Here is a 20,652-nt window from a genome sequence, read left to right as displayed (position 1 = left end):
CTCTGAGCTGGTTTTAGTGACACTAGTTTGAAAAACAGCAAGAATCATCTCTTGCATTTTGGCCAGTATTTATCCTTGAAGCAAAATCACAAGAATTGTCAAGGAGAATACTGAGAAACAGGCTATGTGACTAGATGGGTTTGAGGTTCACAAGGAGGACGTGTTAGAAATTCTGGAAAGTATGAAAATAGATAAATACCCTGTGCCAGATGGGATTTATCCTAGGATTCTTTGGGAAGCCAGGGAGGAGATTGTGAGTCGTTGGCTCTGATCTCTATGTCATCATTGTCTATGGGAATAGTGCCAGAAGACTGGAAGAGAGTGAATGGTCTTCCCTTGTCCAAGAAGGGGAGTAGAGACAACCCTGGTAATTATAGACCATTGAGCCTTACGTCGATTGTGGGTCAAGTGTTGGAAAGGGTAATAAGACATAGGATTTATTATCATCCAGAAAGATATAAGTTGATTAAAGATAGTCAACATGGTTTTGTGAAGGATGGGTCGTGCTTCACAAACCTTATTGAGTTCTATGAGAAGGTGATCAAACAGGTGGATGAGGATAAACCCATTGATGTGATGTGTATGGATTTCAGTAAGAGGCGTTTGATAAGGTTCCCCATGGTAGTCTACTACACAAAATACGGATACATGGGATTAAGGGCAATTTAGCAGTTTAGATAGGAAATTGGCTAGCTGGAAGAAGGCTCAGGGTGGTAGTTGATGGGAAATGTTCATCCTGGAGTTCAGTTACGACTGGGGTACTGCAAGGATTTGTTTTGGGTCAACTGCTGTTTGTCATCTTTATAAATGACCTGGATGAGGGTGTAGAACGATGGGTTAGTAAATTTGTGGATGACACTAAGGTAGGTACAGTTGTGGATAGTGCTGAAGGATGTTGTAGATTACAGAGGGACATAGGTAAGCTGCAGAGCTGAGCTGAGAGGTGGGAAATGGAGTTTATTGCAGAAAAATGTGAGGTGATTCACTTTGGAAGGAGTAACAGGAATTCAGAGTACAGGGTGAATGGTAAGATTCTTGGTAGTGTAGATGGGCAGAGAGATCTTAGTGTCCGTGTACATATATCCCTCACAATTGTCACCCAGGTTGATAGGGTTGTTAAGAAGGCTTACGGTGTGTTAGCTTTTATTGGTAGAGGGATCAAGTTTTGGAACCATGAGGTCACGCTGCAGCTGTACAAAACTCTGGTGTGGCCACACTTGGAGTATTGCATACAGTTCTGGGCACCGCATTATAGCAAGGATGTGGAAGCTTTGGAAATGGTTCAGAGGAGATTTGCTAGGATATTGCCTGGTATGGAGGGAAAGACTTATGAGGAAAGTCTGAGGGATTTGAGGCTGTTTCCTTTACAGAGAAGAATGTTGAGAGGTGACTTAATTGAGACGTAACAAGATAATGAGAGGATTAGATCGGTTAGACAGTGAGAGCCTTTTTCCTCAGATGGTGATGGCTAGCATGAGGGGGCATAGCTTCAAATTGAGGGGTGATAGATATAAGACAGACGTCAGAGGTAGTTTCTTTACTTAGTGTAGTAGGGGTGGGGAGCGCACTGCTTGCAACTGTTTAGTCTCGCCAACTTTACGGGCATTTAAGTGACACTGGATAGGCATATGGATGAGAATAGAATAGTGTAGGTTAGTTAGGCTTCAGATTGGTTTCACAGGTCGGCACAACATCGAAAGCCAAAGGGCCTGTACTGCGCTGTAATGTTCTATATGTTACTGTCTCTTGGAGTGTGCTTTGCTCATACTGGCTAGCTTGTTTCCTGCTTTTCTTTCTACAGGAAGCTCCCTTCAAAAGTGCTCAATTGGTCAGAAATCACATCTTGGAGTTGTGCAAAATACATAAAAGTTGTTCTTTCATCTAATTTATCAATTGTAATTGTCCTTTGTGCTATCCACACATTCATTAAGGATTTTAAATGAATACCTCAGCCTTTTCCAAAAGGCTTGGACTTGGCATACAATTTTCCTCAAAGCACAATCAGCCAATGCTCAGTCAGCTCGACTGAAATAGTTTATTTAAATTCTCAAACTACCTGCTGAGATGTCTTACTAAAGCATTGAGGAAAGGCTGGGTGAAAAATTTCACAAAAACTTTATTTCGGTAAAAGTTTGTCTTGGCTGCCTTGTGAGTGTGTGAGAGAGTGTGGAATGACATGGTATTAATCCCAAGATTATAGATTTCTCTGTATTCTGTAACCTTCACAAAAGTGTATTAAGCTTAGAGCAAGGAAAGCTGAATTCTTCTCTCAATGATAGCATAGGTGAGCCTACTAAATCCCCTCTCATCACACCAACTGGTGACCAGTTTTGGTGTACTGGCTCTTCCTATCAATCAATCTCTTAATATGATTCAGATATGATTGAAAACCTCTTCATATTTCAAACTTTATTCATGGGATGTGGGCTTGGCTGGCTGGACTAGAATTCATCGCCAATTCCTGGTTGCTCTTCAGAAGGTTATGGTGAGCTGCCATCTTGACCCCCATGCACTTGACTTGGCGCAGTGCTGCATGAACTCATTTCATGGAGCCAAGTAGGTCACAACATTCATTCATTCATTCATGTATAACCTTTAATTGCAGTGCTCCACAAGAGCAATATCAAATGAAATGTGACCTTGAGGCACATCAGGAGATATTTGCACAGGATACCAAAAGCTTAGTCAAAGACAAAGTTTTTAAGGAGCATTTTCTCCTTCAAAAAGGAGGACATTAAGGAAAGAGCACAGTGCCTAAGCAAATGAAGGTACAGCCACCAATCTTGAGTGATGAAGATCAGAAACATACAGATGAAAAATCAACTCCATGCAATTCAATTATTAAATTGGAGAAGATTCAGAAAAGGTTAACCTCGATGTTGCCAAAAGTGGGAAGTTTGAGATATAATGATAGGCTACGACCTTTTCACTGCGAGGGTAGAAGGTTGAGGGGTGACCTTATAGAGATTTATAAAATCATGAGGGGCATGGATAAGGTGAATAGCCAAGGTCTTTTCCCTGGCGTGGGGGAATTCAAAACCAAAGGATATATTTTTAGGGGGAGTGGGGAAAGATTTAAAAAGGGCATGAGGGGAAATCTTTTTTCGCGGAGAGCAGTTCATATGTGGAATGAACTGCCAGAGGAAATGATGGATGCAGGTACAGTTACAACATTTAAAAGACATTTGGATGAGGACATGATTAGGAAAGGTTTGGAGGGATATGGGCCAAATGCAGAGGGGTGGAACCAGTTTAGTTTGGGTACATGGTCAGCGTGGAGTAATTGGACCAGAGGGTCTGTTTCCTTGCTGTATGACTCTGTGACTCTGTAACTCTCATATAGAAAGAAAAAATAAAAGTGGGAAGGTAAAGCAAATGAAAATGAGATAAGATGTAAATTATTCATAAACTATCAAAGGTCAAAAAATAGGTTGCAATGGTGTTAAAAGTACACTGTTGGAAAGTAGGAAGGTTTCTGCAGTAGATTGGAACAAGACATCAAACTCGTAAGTTTCAGCACATTATTAAAACCATGCCAAATTGGTTCTCTCGCAGGTTTCCTGGATTTTATATCATCCCAAAACTCAGCTATAAGTGGCAAGCTGACCCGCCATATTTACCCTCAACAATTTGACACGGAGCTGCTCTGAGTATGTGTTCCCTCAAGCCTGAAGCAGTCTCCGATAGATGAGGATATCCATCTTTTGGATCTAAATTAAATGAATCTTACTGAGTAAACAGGGTGACATTGCATTGCTGCAACTATTCACAGATTACAAACTAGCCCTGGGTCTGTCTCCTGCAAGCTCCTCCTGTACTCTGACCGAGTCCCTGTGATGTTATCATAGTGGATGGTGCTCACTGCTCTAAATCAAATATTAACCCTTCCGGACCCATATACAAGCAGTATTTATTGTTTCAAGGTGAAACTTTGGCCCCTATCTCAGGATGAAGTCCAAGCTGAAAGGGCTGCCAGAAGTGGTGGCCATTGCTGGAATTACAGGACAATCCAATGAAAAGGAGCTTGGATTCATAGTAAGCATGGGGTTTTGTAAGGGTGAGGTTTGCAGGTCCTACTGAGGTGGGTGAGGAAGGTTTGTAGATTGGATTTGACAGGCCATGGTAGGGAAGGAGGTTCTCCATCCCTGCATCATATTGTTTACTCAACAAGACTCGTTTAGTTAGATTGAAAAGGTGGATGTCCTTATTTATCTGAGACCACTTCAGGCTTGAGGGAACACACACTCAGAGCAGCCCCTCATAAATGCTAAAAGGTTTCCGCGTTGCAAGGACCTCCCATGGCATGAGTAAAGTAACAGTGGGAGGGATGGCTCATGGGATGAAGCCTTTACGTTGCCATTAATTGGCTACTTAAGGGCTTCATTGGGCTATCCCACTGATGCACCTGAGAAACTGTTAAAACCAAATCAATTTCTACTTCCTTCAGTGTGATAGGCAGACTATCAAAAAGAAACATTCGCACGCAGCCTTGCTATTGTTTCACATCTTTGCAACTATACCCTTGGAGAGGAGTGCAGAAGGCCTGATTAATACCCTGTCAGGTTGCAGTGCTCTTAAAACATACATCAGTTGAGGGCAGGCATAATATGTGCTTGATGTGGCACACTCTTTCCCTCTGTCTAATCATTACCTTACAAGCCTGCATGATGGTTAGTCCAACACCCCTGTGAGGATTCTATCGCCTCCACAACCAGTATAATGAGTTTAGAGGGAGGGAGGGTGTGGAAGTGCTCATGTACTGGTTCAAGCCAGAACTGTCTGAATTGGGACTTCAAATCCTGCAGTTTTTGTTTGACAGACAGGAATAACACTGCTAAAGGCAAACACTCACTCCTTGCTGCATTCCCAGAACAAACTAATACATCCGTGCAGTGGAAGTTCTCTTGTGCTAATGTTATACAAGGCTCATTAAAGCCGAGGCTGCAGCGTGCATAATGCACGAGAGGGGAATTCACTGAGAGGTGTTGGGTGTGAAGAAAATATAAAGTGAAAGTATCCCTCAATTGCCTGATGTTTACTCTTCCAGTGACCATTCCAGAGGTGCAGAGGTACTGGGGTCGCTTTGTCCTCCTGCAGCCTGACAGAGACGGGAACGTTCCCCTCAATCGCTTCCTCACCAAGGAAATATTTAGCCACCAGGTACTGATTCATGTTGTGCTAAAGACATTAGGAAACTATCCATGGAAATGAGTAAATTATTCTGCGCACTGTAAGTTATAAAAATGTCAGAGAAAAAGACCAGCTGGCTTACGCTGTGAAGAATCACAATTATGTCCAGACTCAGCCATACACAGCTGGAGGAGGGGACTGAATTGGACAGCCCTTTCAAAGAGCTGAAATAGGCCTGATGGGCTGAATGGCCTCCTGAACTATAATATTCTTTTTAACACCGTGAAAAAGACAAAAAATACAAATAAAAGCTAAAGATCAAATAACACAAGTGATAGCTAGGGTCATGATGAACCTTAGGGTGGCACGGTAGCTCAGCGGTTAGCACTGTTGCCTCACAGCACCAGGGTTGCAGGTTCAATTCCAGCCTCTGGTAACTGTCTGTGTGGCGTTTGCACATTCTCCCCATGACTGTGTGGGTTTCCTCCCATAGTCCAAAGATGTGCAGTTCAGGTGAAATGGCCATACTAAATTGCCTGTAGTGTAAGGTGAGGGGGTAGATATAGAGGAATGGGGTCTGGGGGTTGCTCTTCAGAGGATTGGTGTGGACTTGTTGGGCCGAAGGGCCTGTTTCCACACCGTAAGTAATCTAATCTAAATTGCCCATAGTGCTAGGTGCATTAGTCAGAGGGAAATGGGTTACTCTTCAGAGGACTGGCTGGGCCAAAGGGCCTGTTTCCACACTGTTGGGAATCTAATCTAAACCTGATTAACACTTTGTCACAATTGACGTTGGAGGGGTCACAGTTTCCTTTTCTAATCCCACTCCTCCACTGATTACACAAACATTAAATATAACCAGCTTGGTGATATGGCCAATTGTCTCTGACTGAATCAGATTCAATAATAAGAACAAATCAGCCAGGTTTCTTTCATCAACAATAGATAGCTAGTGTATTACCAAAATTAAACTTATTCAAAGATTGCCAAGGAGCTTGGATTATGCTTTTTTAAAATACATATACTTACTCCTTTAAAAATCTATTACACACAAACACAAACGTTCACAATTCTGGGGAGAAACAAAGAAAAATGAAATCTCTGCAGAGTGCTAACTTTAAACGACTTTAAACTTGAAATTAGTTAAACTCAAGAAAAAAATATAAGTTGTGGATTGTCACAAATGGTGTGCTGTGTCAAAAGCTGTTCTGCACACACAAGCTGTTGACACTGGCATGTTTCACTGGTTGAACTGTCTTTCCTGGAGATGGTGGTGGTAGATTTCAACAAATCTTCTCCAGAGTACAAGTGGCAAAGCTGACATCTGAGGTGTTTTCATTTTGCTGTACAGAGTTCTCAACACAGTGAAAGAAAGCAATGGGTTGTTACTTCTCAAGCAGGTGTTGTTGTCTCGCATTGAGTACAGAAACGCAATAGTCTTATTCCATCCCTAAGCTAAGCCATGTGATCCCTCTCTGAACATTCTCTGTCAATTCTGTGCGACTCCATCCAAGCTCCATGCCGTTTTTTGATGAAACATTATTTTCTCAGCGCTCTGCAGCAAGTTGGCGTTTACAAAGAGCCAAAAACTACTTCAAAAAGTCAATTATAGAAGGACCTTCAACACACAAGGAAGCCATTCAGTCCTTTCTGCTATGTTATTGCAATTTATTCAAGAGAAAGTCTCCTTGGGCAAACTGGGATCTTAAGTGTAGCATTAGAGATTACAGTCAAAGATATCACGTATGGACTCCAAAAGACTATTAGCCATGTGTTCTACGGTACTAAGATAGTTTAAAATCGTTGTATCAATTGACAGCTAGGATTATAGTTTTCAGAGTTCAGCAGCGCTGATTTAATTAAAGGAATCTATGACCTTTCAATACAGTCCATTTTTAAGACTTAATTTTCAGGATGTGGCCGTTTATTTCCCATCTCTAACGAACCTGAGGTAAAAGAATAACGAAGTGTTTTACTAACCCACTTCAGGGGGCAATTATGAGTCAATAGGCATACAGTATGAATACAGAATGCCAGTGGATGCCCTTTGCACAGAGCATCTTGCACCATTGGCCAATGCTGGCTGTGCCTCCATGACTTGCCGTCTGAGAGGGGCACTCTCTTGGGTTTTCCCTGCACACGCTAAAAACCTCCCCGCTGGTAGTGTCATGTCATGCCCAGGAGTAACACTGCCTCTCATCTTCAGTTCATCTCCACCACCAGTATCAGATCAGTGAACACAGGGTTTGCCTTGCTGCATTGGCATTTCATTATCCCTGTGTAGAACCGCAGGGCTGGTATTCCAGTCCAGCCTCTGTCGATTTCAGTGCAGCTTCCTTTTGAAAGGAGGAGATTTGTCATTAAGAGCAGCAGGCTGGCTGTGCTCTCTGTGGTTGCTACATGGTTCCTTCCTAAGGGCTCAGGCAGCTCGGAGTGCTGGACATTCTTAGACTAATGTCACAATCAGAAAGACAAGTTTGTGAGATCTCTAGCTGCATGGCAATAGATGGTTCATTAACTGTAATCTTCAACTGTAACATTGTGTGGACCAATTTCTAGCCTGACATGGGATCGGAACCTCTGAATTATTAACCCAGTAAAATACCAAACTGTTGCTTTGTCCTGTAACTAATAACATTCCAAGTTTATCCTTTTTTAGAGGTCGTACAAAAATATTCCATTTTAAAATCACAGTGGGAAATTCATGTGCCTTAAGCACTGATACACATTTTTTATAAAATCGCCCAGAAGCTAAAATCCAGGACAGTGCAGCCTAAAAAGCAATTAGTTTGATCCGTGTGGTGTTAGGCATCTGTGACAGCAAGAGGCCACCTAATGAGATAACCTGGTTTAGATTGAAAGACAGAATGACTTATCTGTGAAGGGCTGGAGTTGGATGGAATTGACTGCATGGTTTTGGGTCGATTAATGACACAGCATATGTTGTAGATGCTGAGTCATTTTCTGCACCGGGCTGTAATTTAATGTCACACTTCTGGTTCAAATTCCTGCTAGACTTCTAAGCCCAGTCAGGCAGCTATTATAAAGAAAACTTCTTCATCAATGTTAACTCCTGGGAGCTAAGAAATTGTCATTCATCTATTGAGAACAAAGAGAGGTAAGACAGTTTTAAAGCCGTACCATGAGAAGGAGAGTACAGATTTCTACTGAGGTCACATCACACTTAATGATCCTTCAGAGAGGAAAAATAAAGCTAAAACATTCATCTAAACAAATAATTCATGCCTGATTTGCCCTAATGAAATTCTTTAAGCAGATGTGTTTTATATGAAGTGCAGTTAACTGTGTTAATACAGCAATGTACCTCAGAAAGACACTGTAGATGATTATGCACAGATGGCTCTGTCGTGTATATTTGGGTTTTTTTAAAGGGGACTTCTGGCCTCCAGATATCTGAAACATATCCAAAGCAAAGATGACCAGAAACTGGCTATTCCTCCCTTCTGCAGTATTTCCGCTGGTGAATTAGCTCATGGATGATCTGTGCCTCAACTCCATCTACTCACCTCTGTTCCACCTCACACGCCCAACATCAGATCCATCAGTCTGTCAGCATCCCCGCAATCACTAACTATGGCCTGGAAGACACTTCTGAGCACAGCAAGCTGCAAGTTGTAGAGGGTGGGTGAGAGCTATTTTCCCTCACAGGGGGCCTCAGACCAGAGGAGGTGGGATGAGCACAGTCTGAATATGGCATCCACTAGCTTTCTGACTAATGCCACTTTGGTAGAGTCTGGAACACCAAACTGATCCAACACAAGGTAATGTGCTGTTTTATATTTAAACTGCTGCAGTCCTTGTGGTGTAGGGACACCCATAGCATTGATAGGAGTGAGTTCCAAGAGTTTGACCCAAAGACAGTGAAGGAAGCAAAATATATTTCCAAATCAGGATGGTGTGCTTTAGAGAAAACATAAATGTGGTGATATTACCCTGTATCTGCTGTACTATTCCCTCTAGCTGGTAAAGGTTGAATGTTTGGAAGGTGCAATTTAGAAGGACCTTTGGTGTGTTACTGCTGTGCATCTCATCGATAGACCATGCAGCTGTCACAGGGTGTCACTGCTGCAGGATGTGAATATGAAACTAGCAAATAGGATTTTGTTCAAGCCAGCTGCTTTATCCTAGATGGTGTGAAGTTTCTTGAGTCTCTTTGCAGCTGCACTCATTCACAGGCAAGTGGGGAGCATTCCACCGCACTCCTGACTTGTCCTTTGCAGTTAGTGGACAGGCTTTGAAGAGTCAGGAGGTAAATGACTCGCCACAGAATTCCCAGTCACTGACCTTTTCTTGTGTTTATTTCACTAGCCTAGTTCAGTTTCTGGTCAGTAGTAATCCCCAGGATGTTGATAGTGGGGATTCAGCGATCATAAAGACATTAAATGTCAGGGAGCATTGCTTTATGTTCTCTTTCATTACAGATGGTCATTGCCTGATATTTTTATGGCAGAAATTTGCATTTCCACTTACTATCAGAAGCCTGGATGTTGTCCAGGTCATAGTCATAGGGATATACAGCACGGAAACAGACCCTTCAGTCCACCTCATCCATACCAACCAGATATCCTAAATTAACCTAGTCCCATTTGCCAGCACCCAGCCCATGTCCCTCCAAACCCTTCCTATTCATATACCCTTCCTATTCATATACTCTCCAGATGCCTTTTTAATGTTGTAATTGTACTAGCCTCCACCACCTCCTCTGGCAGCTCATTCCATACACGTACCACTCTCTGCGTGAAAAAGTTGCCCTTTAGGTCCCGTTTAAATCTTTCCCCTCTCACCCTCAACCAATGCCCTATAGAACTGCACTACCCTACCCGAGGACTCCCCCACTGTCTATTGATCCTATCCATGCTTCTCATGATTTTATACACCTCTATAAGGTCACCCCTCACCCTCCAATGTTCCAGGGAAAACAGCCCCAGCCATTTCAGCCTCTCACTGTAGCTCAAACCCTCCAACCCTGGCAACATCCATGTAAATCTTTTCTGAACCCTTTCAAGTTTCACAACATCCTTCCAATAGGAAAGAGACCAGAATTGCACACAATATTCCAAAAGTGGCCCAACCAACATCCTGTACAGCCGCACCATGACTTCCTAACTCCTATACTTAATAGTCTGACCAATAAAGGAAAGCATACCAAATGCCTTCTTCACTATCCTATCTACCTGTGACCCAGTCTTACTGCATACAGACATGTAGAGTACCTGAGGAGTCAGAAATGGTGCACATCTGGTCTTTTGAACATAAGTCCTCCATCAGGAATGTGAAGGACTCTCCTGCTCCTTGGATGCTGCCTTACCAGCTGTGCTTTTCCAGCACCACACATTTTGACACTGACAGCTTCAGGAAATGGAGAAGTTGACGTATCGGGTGTAACCCTTCTTCAGGTTATTCCCCAAAATGTTGACGTCTCCATCTCCTGATGCTGCTTGGCTTGATGTGTTCTTCCAGCCTCCTGCCTGTCTACTTTGGACTCCAGCATCTGAAGTATTTTGTCTTGACGTCAAGGGCAATTATTCTCTCTTTGCCTCTGGAGTTCAGCTCTTTTGGCCATGTTCGGAGCTAGACTGGAATGAGACCAGGAGCTCAGAGACCAAGAACCGAAGCCAAGTGTCCGTGAGCAGGTTATTCATATGCAAGTGCTGCTTAATGGCACTATTAACACTCCTTCCATCTCTTGGCTGATGCTGATAAGATGGTAATTTACTGGGTTAGATACATCCTGCTTATTTTGAGAGGACATACCTGAGAAATTTTCCACAATGCCAGATGGATGCCAGTGTTGAAGCCCTGCAGAAACAGCTTAGTTAGGTGCATGGCTAATTCTGGAGTGCAAGTTTTCAGTATAATTGGCATAATGTTGTCAGGATTCATAACCTTTGCAGTATTCAATGCCTTCAGCTGTTTCTTGATGTCACATGGAGGGGTCTGAATTCTGTGATGTAGGGGATCTCCGGATCATCCACTTGATACCTCTGACTGATGGATGCAATGCTTCACTTTTATCTTTTGCACTAAAATTGTGCTGGACTCCTCTGTCTTTGAGAATGGGGCTGTTTGTTGAGCCTCCTCCACTCCCACTGAATTGTTTAATTGTTCATGACCATTCATGACCCGATAGGGCAGGATAGCAGAGCTTAGTTGGTTGTGCAATCACTTAACATTCTATATTGCATGCTGCTTCCACTGGTTTGCCTCCGAGTAGTGTTGCGTTATAGTTTCACTGAGTTGACACCTCATTTTTAGGTCTGCCTAGTGCTGTTCCTGTCCTGACCTCCTGCACTCAAGATTGAACCAGTGCTGGTCTTCCAGCTTGTTGCTAATAGTATAGTAGAGGATATATGTTAAGAAGGCATGTGGTGTGTTGGCTTTCATTTGTAGGGGGTTTGAGTTTAAGAGCTATGAGGTTATGCTGCAGCTCTATAAAGCCCTGGTTACACCACACTTGGAATATTGTGTCCAGTTCTGGTCGCCTCATTATGGGAAAGATGTGAAAGCTTTAGAGAGGGTGCAGAGGAGATTTACCAGGCTCCTGCCTAGACTGGAAGGCATGTCTTATGAAGAAAGTTTGAGGGAGCTAGGGCTTTTCTCATTGGAGCAAAGAAGTGTGAGAGGTGATTTGATAGAGGTGTACAAGATGATGAGAGGCATAGATAGAATGCATAGCCAGAGATATTTTTTCAGGGTGGAAATGTCAATCATGAGGGGGCATCATTTTAAGTGGATTGGAGAGAGGTTTAAGGGAGATATCAGAGGTAGGTTCTTTGCTCAGAGTAGTGAGTTCATGGAATACACTGCCAGCAGTGGTAGTAGAGTCAGATACATTACGGACCTTTAAGCAATTCTTGGGTAGGCACATGAATGATTTAAAATGTGGTATATGTAGGTTAGTTTGATCTTGGGCTAGGATAAAAGGTTGGCACAACATCGAGGGCCGAAGGGCCTGTACTGTTCTGTGTTCAATGATCTATGATATACTGGTCCATGAGGTTATGAATTGTGTTAGGGTACAATTCAGCTGCTGCTAATGGTCCACAGCACTTTGTGAGATACCCAATTCTGAGATGGTACACAGTCTGTCCCATTTAGCATCGTGATAGTGTCATATAACATAATGGAGGGTATCTTTAATGTGAAGATTAGAGAACATCTCCAGGACACCCACGCCAATCAACCCCACCACCCAGTGGCCGAACATTTCAACTCCCGCTCCCACTCGGCCGAGGACATGCGGGTCCTGGGCCTCCTCCATTGCCACTCCCTCTCCACCCGATGCCTCATTCCTGGTGAAGGGCTTTTGCCTGAAACGTCGATTTTCCTGCTCCTCATTTGCTGCTGAACTGCTGTACTTTTCCAGCAACACTCTAATCTTGACTCTAATCTCCAGCATCTGCAATACCCACTTCCGCCTAGTTGACCTTTAATGTGAAGACAGGAAATTATCTCTGTAAGCAATGTATAGATATCAATTCTACTGATGCTGACATGGATAGATATATCTGCAACAGGCATTTTGGTGAGGAAAGGCCAGGGATATTTTATTCCTCTTGTTGGATCCTGCATCACCAGCAGCAGAACCTGTCTAACAGCTGACTCACTCTGTTCGATCAAATGTGCTGCCACTATTGGTGATGAACACTGTAATTCCCCACATTCTCTACCTTCTGTGCCCTTGCCACCATCAGTGCTTCCTCTAGCTATTGGGGGTGAGGGTTTGCTAATTTCATCAGCTGAGAGTCTGCAGGTAATCAGCAGGAGGTTTCAATGACCATGATTGACCTGGTACCACATGACTTCACGATGACCAGAGTCAATGTTGAGGACTCCCAGGGCAACTCGCTCCTAACAGGACATACAAGATGATGATTGTGATGCCTGAGACATTATCTATAAACTATGATTCCATGTGCATGACAATGTCAGGCAGTGTCTGTGAATTAAATATCTGAATTTTAATAGAAACTCCAGATATCGGTAAGGAGAACTTTGCAGTGTCAATGGGGCTATGTTTGCTGCTGGCATTTCTGTCGGTCTTGCAGTGGTTTGATATGACTCTGTGGCTTTCCCAGCCCAGAATCAACCATATTGCTGTGTTTCTGGAGCTATATGTAGTCTAGACCAAGCAAGGATAGCAGATTTCCCATCGTTAAAGGGAATTAGAGAACTAGATTGTTTTTATTTGTAATGATCAGTGAATGTTATATGGTTACCATTAGGCTAGCTTTTAATGCCAAATTTTTACTGAATTCAAATTTCACCATCTGCCATAGTAGGATTCGAACTTTTGTCAACATAAGAACTAGAAGCAACAGTAGGCCATCTGGCTCTTCGAGCCTCCTCCACTATTCAATAAGATCATGGCGGATCTTTTCATGGTCTCAGCTCCACTTACATGCCCTCTCACCACAACCCTTAATCCCTTCACTGTTCAAAATTATCTATCTTAGCTCCACCTCCCCCCCCCCCCCCCACCCCCACCCCCCAATCCCTGGCTGTCACAATCGTGCTGTCTTCCTGCCTAGAGCCTGTAGCCTCCAATTCCAAAGCCTGACCTTCTTGGCCTCAGTCTTCAGAGAGTTATGGAGTTCTAGAATATAGCCCAGTGATATCACCACTATGCCACTGCTACCCAATTGCACTTTTCACCAACAAACAATTGGAACATGCTCCATTTGAGTCTCCCCACCAATCTTCATTGGGTCTACTGGAACCTGTTCAAGTAACTGCCCATGAATATTTGTAACAGTTTCTTGTTGGGTGGGGGTGTGCAGAAGCAAAAATGAATCCCATACTCTCTCAGGGTTTTATCCTTTCCCCACTCCCTCAACATTGTCCCTTCCCTCATGGCAAAGCCGGTAGGAGGGCCCCTGATTTATGAAAGTCTGACTCACAACCCAGGTCTCATATAGGAACGAATTCATATTAATTTTAAAGATCCAACATGCAAACGTTTCCTTGTACTTTTGAATGGCTGTTCTGCATTATACTCTATTATGTTCCAACTTGTATAAAAATCAACTTACATATGTACTCAAGAACGAAACCCATTTGCAACCTGGGGACTACCTGCATATGGTCTCCAGTCTCCTCAAACAGTGAGCTGCCTCAAGTTGTTGGTTCAGTGCTTAAGGATAAAATCTGGCATTCCTGAGGCTTACAACAGTATGACCGGGGCACAAGGTGACAGGCTGTGTACCTGTTGCAGATCTCAACCTAGAATTACTCACTGAAGCAACCAACAATAAAACTCTTCCACGAATTCGGAGTGCGCTCACTTCATGGATTGGAATGTCACAGCTTGTATGGGCTTGTTATTCAGGGTATTTTTTTTTCTCTTTAATGTTTCCTGTTCCTGGTATCACACATCCATCCAATGGTGAGATTGCAACCTGCTTCTTGCTGAATTTTACACTGTGCAAATTTGAGACTCAACTTTCTTGGGTTATTAAATGCAACAGTTACGCATTAGACCAGCTGCTACAAGACTGAAACACTGGCTTCCCCCCACCCCACTTCCTGGGGCTGTCATCTAGAAATGGGAGACTGTGATATCTTAATGGTTGTCTCGAGTGAAACTGCATTCTTAATCTGGTTGCTACGAACTGCACCAAAGCACATATGGCTAAGCACAGGTGGCCATGAAAGCCCAGTTAAGTATATTAAGGATGTGCAGCAAATCCCAAATGGTATGCATTAGCCTGGGCCAAATTAAATCAGAAGGAGCTGAACTGAGTTTCGAGCGATACTCAGCTTCAGATTATGAAGTTCATCTCTTTCAAAGTAATACAGGCGTTCCACAGTTCCCTAAAACCATCCACTGTCAAAAGTAAAAAAGATGGTCGTCTTCAAAAACGATGAGACAGATGATCCTTCCCAGCAGGAAAGCTTTCTCTCCCTAACGTCAATGTCGGCATACCCCTCCCAAATGGCATTTCAAGAAGTTAGCTGTCGATCAGCTTCTGAAAGGATGTGCAACTATCTACATCCCTGAAAACATAAAGATAAACTCCTGTCTGATTTTGGTTTACTGGTTTTGGGGTAAGTCTTAACGTACGCCATTCGGGTCAGCATTACTGGTTGTGTTTCTTCACTAGCTGCAAACACCCACAATTCTTTCCATCCAAGAGTTGCATTACTAGAGTTGGGAACAACCTTCCTGGGGCCATGGAATGAAAGACTCACACTTAAATCTTTTGGACTTCACCAGAGCTGTTGTGCTTTTGACTTATTTCACGAAAGGAAAATGAATGTATCACCAGAAATATTAATTTGGTAGAGATAGAAAAATTAAGGTGGAAAGAATTGGTCTTTTGTTGAATACACCTGACAGTTTAACATCATTTATGAATAAGTCATTGGTAACACATCAGAATAGAATGACTGGACACTTCGAGAAGTATGAATTGGACAGTGGGTCAGGACATAATCGTAAAAGATAGGTCATATCTGATTAAGGTCAAGAGTGTGGTACTGGAAAAGCATCCGAGGAGCAGGATAATCAATGTTTTGGGCATAAGTCCTTCATCAAGAATGAGGAAGCAAGGGGCTTATGCCTGAAACGTCGATTCTCTTGCTGCTTGAATGCTGCCTGACCTGCTGTGCTTTTCCAGCACCACACTCTCGACTCTGATCTGTAGTCCTCACTTTCTTCTCATGTCTGATTAAGCTCATCACGTTTTGACACTTACATTGTGGCTAGTGGAGTGACTCTGGTGATGTCTACTCAGATTTATTGAAGGCATTAAAAACATTTTGCAGAAAAGGTGATCAAAAATGAAAATATGTGAAACTGGAGGTAACCTTGTGATGTGGCTTGGCAGTTGGCTGGGAATAAAGATGGAAGGGAAGTTCACTGATTGCCAAAATGTGACCAAGTATTGATACATGGCTTTTCACAATTATACCAGACATGCATGAAGGAGTAGGCTTTTTGTTCCAGGTTGTAGCTGGCTCTGAAGTTAGAAGGTACTATGAGCAGTGCAAGTGGCAGCTGCAAAGAGTCATGAACAAAACAAAGACAGATGAAATGAAATGTGCAGAAGGAAGTATGAATTCATCCACTTCGTATCCCAGAAAGACACAATTGGAATATTTTCTTAAAGAGGAGAATAAGTTGGCAGTGGGGAACAAAAAGGATTTCAGCTTTCATGCACACATGCCAATAACAGCTTATGGGGGAAACTAATCAAAACTGTTCATGGAACATTAGCTTTTATCTATCACAAGATGGTTGGAATGAAATCATAGAAAATCACAGAACATTTATGACACTAAAGGAGCTCATTCAGCACATTGTGTCCGTGCGAGCTGAAGAAGAGCTACCCAGCTTATTCCTACCTATTTGCTTCCAGTTCAGAACCTTTCATGTCAGAGCTTTTCAGGTGAACCTCTGAGCATTTTTTACATGTGTTGATAGTTTCCACCAACCTTTCAGGCAGGGGCTCCCAATAGAAATAAATCTCTCATCTTTCCTCTAACCTTTCTACACTTGAGGATGCTGGTCCATCAGTGTGGCAGAAGGTCATATGATCAGGGCAGGTCGCATAAACACCTCAATGAGAACCTTGTGGAAAATTCTCATTGAGGTGTTTGAGGTGATGAGCAATTTGCGATTGAGTATCAGGCATTGTTACTAATTCTCAACTTATTTTTCAGTTCTTTAAGATAAATGGTCGCATACAGCTTGTTCAGTAATTTTGAATCTTTGCCCTTGATACAGAGTCTCCCCAACTGGAGCGCATTGTTAGAAAAATCAATGTCTTTTTTAAGATCCAATGCTAAATCAAGATTTGTACCGCACATCAGAAAAAAATAGACATTTAAAAATCCGTAAAGGGTTGGTTGTATTGACATGATAAAGCTTTTGATTTCACCTGAAGATGATTTTCAATTTTAGCCCATACAGCTTCAGGCCAGGGCTGACAACTACTCAGTTGATGTATCACTGACATTCAAGGTCAAATATGCTGACAAACCAATTTCTTTTCTCTTCCTAATATGAAATAGGTGACATAGAATTACCATAAAATAATACAGTACAATTTTTGTCACTGCTAAAAAAGTAAAATACCTCTATTTGTTTTGAGGTATTCCACTGACAATATTCATGAGATGCATTGATTTTGTTTCGTGGCAAGTTTAAAAAGTATCCTTTTTTTCGACTGAAGGTCGCAGTAGCTTTCTGGTAGCTGATGTGCCTTCCTTTAGCGATGTTCCTCCTACCCTTCTTCATCCTTTATTGGTGCCATGTCTTCTGCCTAGGACTAGGAATTGTCTTCCTAAATATCTTAACATTCTGTTTTCTTTTAGAATCATAGAATTGTACAGCACATAGACAGATACTTTGGTCCAACTTGTCCATGCCGACCAGATATCCTAAATTAATCTAGTCCCATTTGCCTGCACTTGACCCATATCCCTCTAAACCCTTCCTATTCATGTACCCATCCAGATACCTTTTAAATGTTGTAATTATAGCAGCCTCCACCACTTCCTCTGGCACCAGCCTCTGCATGAAAATGTTGCCCCTTCAGTCCATTTTAAATCTTTCCCCTCTCACCCCAAACCTATACCCTCTAATTATGGACTCCACTACCCCAGGGAAAAGACCTTGACTATTCACACTATCCATGCCCCTTATGATTTTATAAATTTCTACAAGGTCACCCCTCAGCCTCTGACGCTCCAGGGAAAATAGTTGAAGCCTATAGAGCCTCTCCCTGTCGCTCAAACCCTCCAACCGTGACAACATCCTCGTAAATCTTTTCTGAACTCTTCCACCGGTTAAAGTATATAAGATCCTGAATAGGCTTGACAAGGTATATGTGGAAATGATGTTTCTTCTTGTGGGTGAGTCCAGAACAAGGCGGTCACTGTTTGAAAATTAAGGGTCATGTTTTTAGGACAGATTAGCAGAATGTTTTTCTCTCTCAGAGGACTGTGTGACTTTGGTACTCTCTGCCTCAGAAGGCGGTGGTAACAGGTTCATGAAATACATTTAAGGCAGAGGAGGATGAACGTTTATTAGGCAGGGAAATTGAAGGTGGTCAAGGTGGATTAGAATATTAAATTCAAAACACAAACAGATTGGCCATAACCTTATTGAATGCAGAGCAATCTGACGGAGCTGAATGGCCTCCTCTGCTTTTAAATTTGTATGCACACAACATAATGAGTCTCCCGAAATAAATGGCAGTGGCAGAATATGTGATACTTATCTGTGGCCAAAGATGTAGACACATGAAAAATTAGAGTGAAAGGTTCGGTAATAGCTTCTAAGTGTTCCTTTTAAATCTTGCATTAGCACTCGCAAGACAGACATCTTTAACCAGCACAGTTTGACAGCCCTTGACACTGGTTTGATATGGCCAGGTATGTGAGTGAGCACCAGGCAGGCATAAACATTGCCCAGCCATGTGAACATCTAAGCGAAAGGTTTAAAATGATTCATGTTAGATTGTAAATTGACGTCGGTATAACATCCAGTCAGGAAATTAATAGATTTTTGCAGATTCAAATTTGTTTGAAAGGAAAATTAATTGTGCATTATGTGGAGAAAAATTAGCTACAAAGATCTTCCTGTATATCTGTTCAGTCAAGCACAAATGATCAGAAGATCATCCCTTTCAATTAGTTTAGGATCACACATAAGGCACCATCAACTGAAACATGTGAGGATAGGCAAATGTTACTTGATATGATCATTTTGCTGTTGCTTTTGGGAACATTGGGGTAAGAGTTGGCCATTCAGTCCATCAAATCTTCTCTACTATTCACTTGGATAATGACTGATCATCTAACTCAATGATACTTTCTCAGATTATGCCCACATCCGTTGAAGCCATTGGCATCCAGATGTCGGTTACTGTCTTTGAACATGCTCCATGATTTGGAGTGGAAATTCCATAGATTGTCCAAAAAGTGATTCTAATGGGCAAAGGCATTCACAAGGCCTCCACAGCAAACTTCCAACCTGTGGGTCACTCATTTTCTCAACTCAGAAATAGACAACCAGTATTTGACGGTCTCACCTGAAGCCACTTCTTAGATTACTCCTCTGTGAAGCTAATTAATTGAGCTCAGTTTTCTACGTAACCAAGTGGGTCTGGTATCATGCTTCAGATCAACTTCAGTCTAAACTCAGTGATTGGCACTCACACATCAGAGTCAGAAGGTTGTGGGCTCAGGTTTGACTGCAATCTACAATCTGAGTGGTCAATCCAGTGCAGGACTGAGGGAGCAATGGATTGTCAGAAGTGCTGCCCTTTGGATGGAAGATTACCCAGATTCCATCTGCTCTCACAGGTAGATATAAAAGATTTCACAGCTCTTTTTGAAGAAGAGCAGATACATTTGTCCTTCAAACCAAAATAAACCACCCAGTCTTTCTCAGATTGCTTTTTGTGAGATCTCACTGCTCTGTTGGCAAGAATGCACCAATGATTACACCCGAGAAGCACAAAATTGCTTCTAAAGGTGCTTTGGGATGTCCAGGAAGTCACTGTTTCTTGCAATCTCAGATCTCCCTGACTATCTTTACAGTGCTTCCCTTCATCCTTCTCCATATGATGACTGAGTCACCTTGGTGAGACTTAGACATGCAGCCTACAACTGCGAGGCTTGAAAGAGCAGAATCATTGCTTCCATTTGATGCTGACTTTCTTGCTGCATTGGTGCATGCCATGAAAGTTGTGACCTAACTATCGTTTTCTAATTAGAATGCACCTCGGTGTGCATTGCGGTCAATCTGTCTGGCAAAACCGACAGTCATTTACAGAGACTCTAACCGTTCGTTATGACTTATGCAGACCCATAAAAGTCTGTCTGTTTAAGAACAACCTGACTTGAATGAAACCAGAGAAGTCTGTTCTACCAAGTTAAAATATAATCAGGAGAATTTGAAAGGTGCGTTTCGCTTTATTTCTTTGTTACGGCCTTTACAACAGGTGGCTGAGGGGGTAAATGAATTAAATTGAGCAAAACACTTTGAAAGGGCAAAGTGTTGAACTGCAAACCTTCAAATTCCCTTTCTTACAATTTACTGCATTTAATACTGCAACGCACAGCCAGTTAGCTGAACAGGCAAGGGCTAGGAACCTCTTCACCTGTTGCTCCAAGATGGGATACATCAATGGTATTTCCAAATTCAACTTGTGCTGGTGATTAACCGTCTGATTACCATTCTTCCTGAATCATGCCTTGTACAAAATTGGCTTTACTCAATTGTGGATGCCAGGTGAATTTTTACATACTTCTTCTCTGGCAGCTGGTCATTGTGCTGTCAGGTCACTAGCACCAACAGTCTTCAGTCTCAGCAGTTGCAGCGTGAAAACCATCTTAAAACGCAGCAGAAATGCAATTGAGCTTAATTTTATTATTGATTGGAAACAGGGTCGAGGAGGCAGAAGGTGGGTCTAATGGACAAAAACAGGGGTGATAAAGAAAAGGTACAGGTTCGGGTCTAGACCTATGAAGAGCCTGAAGGGAAGTTTG

The 20,652-nt window shown here is 42.4% G+C and overlaps 1 protein-coding gene across 1 annotated transcript in view; it reads left to right on the top strand.

Annotated features, from left to right (window-relative positions):
- The window catches only part of LOC122539256 (uncharacterized), a 109,108-nt gene that overhangs the window by 10,047 nt on the left and 78,409 nt on the right, over positions 1-20,652 (top strand). The window contains exon 2 of the mRNA XM_087979812.1: positions 5,048-5,160. Within this exon, the coding sequence (XP_087835938.1) occupies positions 5,048-5,160 (113 nt within the window). The remainder of the gene's footprint in view (positions 1-5,047; positions 5,161-20,652) is intronic.

The sequence above is a fragment of the Chiloscyllium plagiosum genome, unplaced genomic scaffold (assembly GCF_037043375.1).
Source record: "Chiloscyllium plagiosum isolate Xiang-an unplaced genomic scaffold, Cpla_swu_hap1 HiC_scaffold_36, whole genome shotgun sequence".
Taxonomy (NCBI): Eukaryota; Metazoa; Chordata; class Chondrichthyes; order Orectolobiformes; family Hemiscylliidae; genus Chiloscyllium; species Chiloscyllium plagiosum.
The sequence above is the reverse complement of the archived record's forward strand: the minus strand, read 5'-3'. Positions and strand labels throughout refer to the sequence as shown.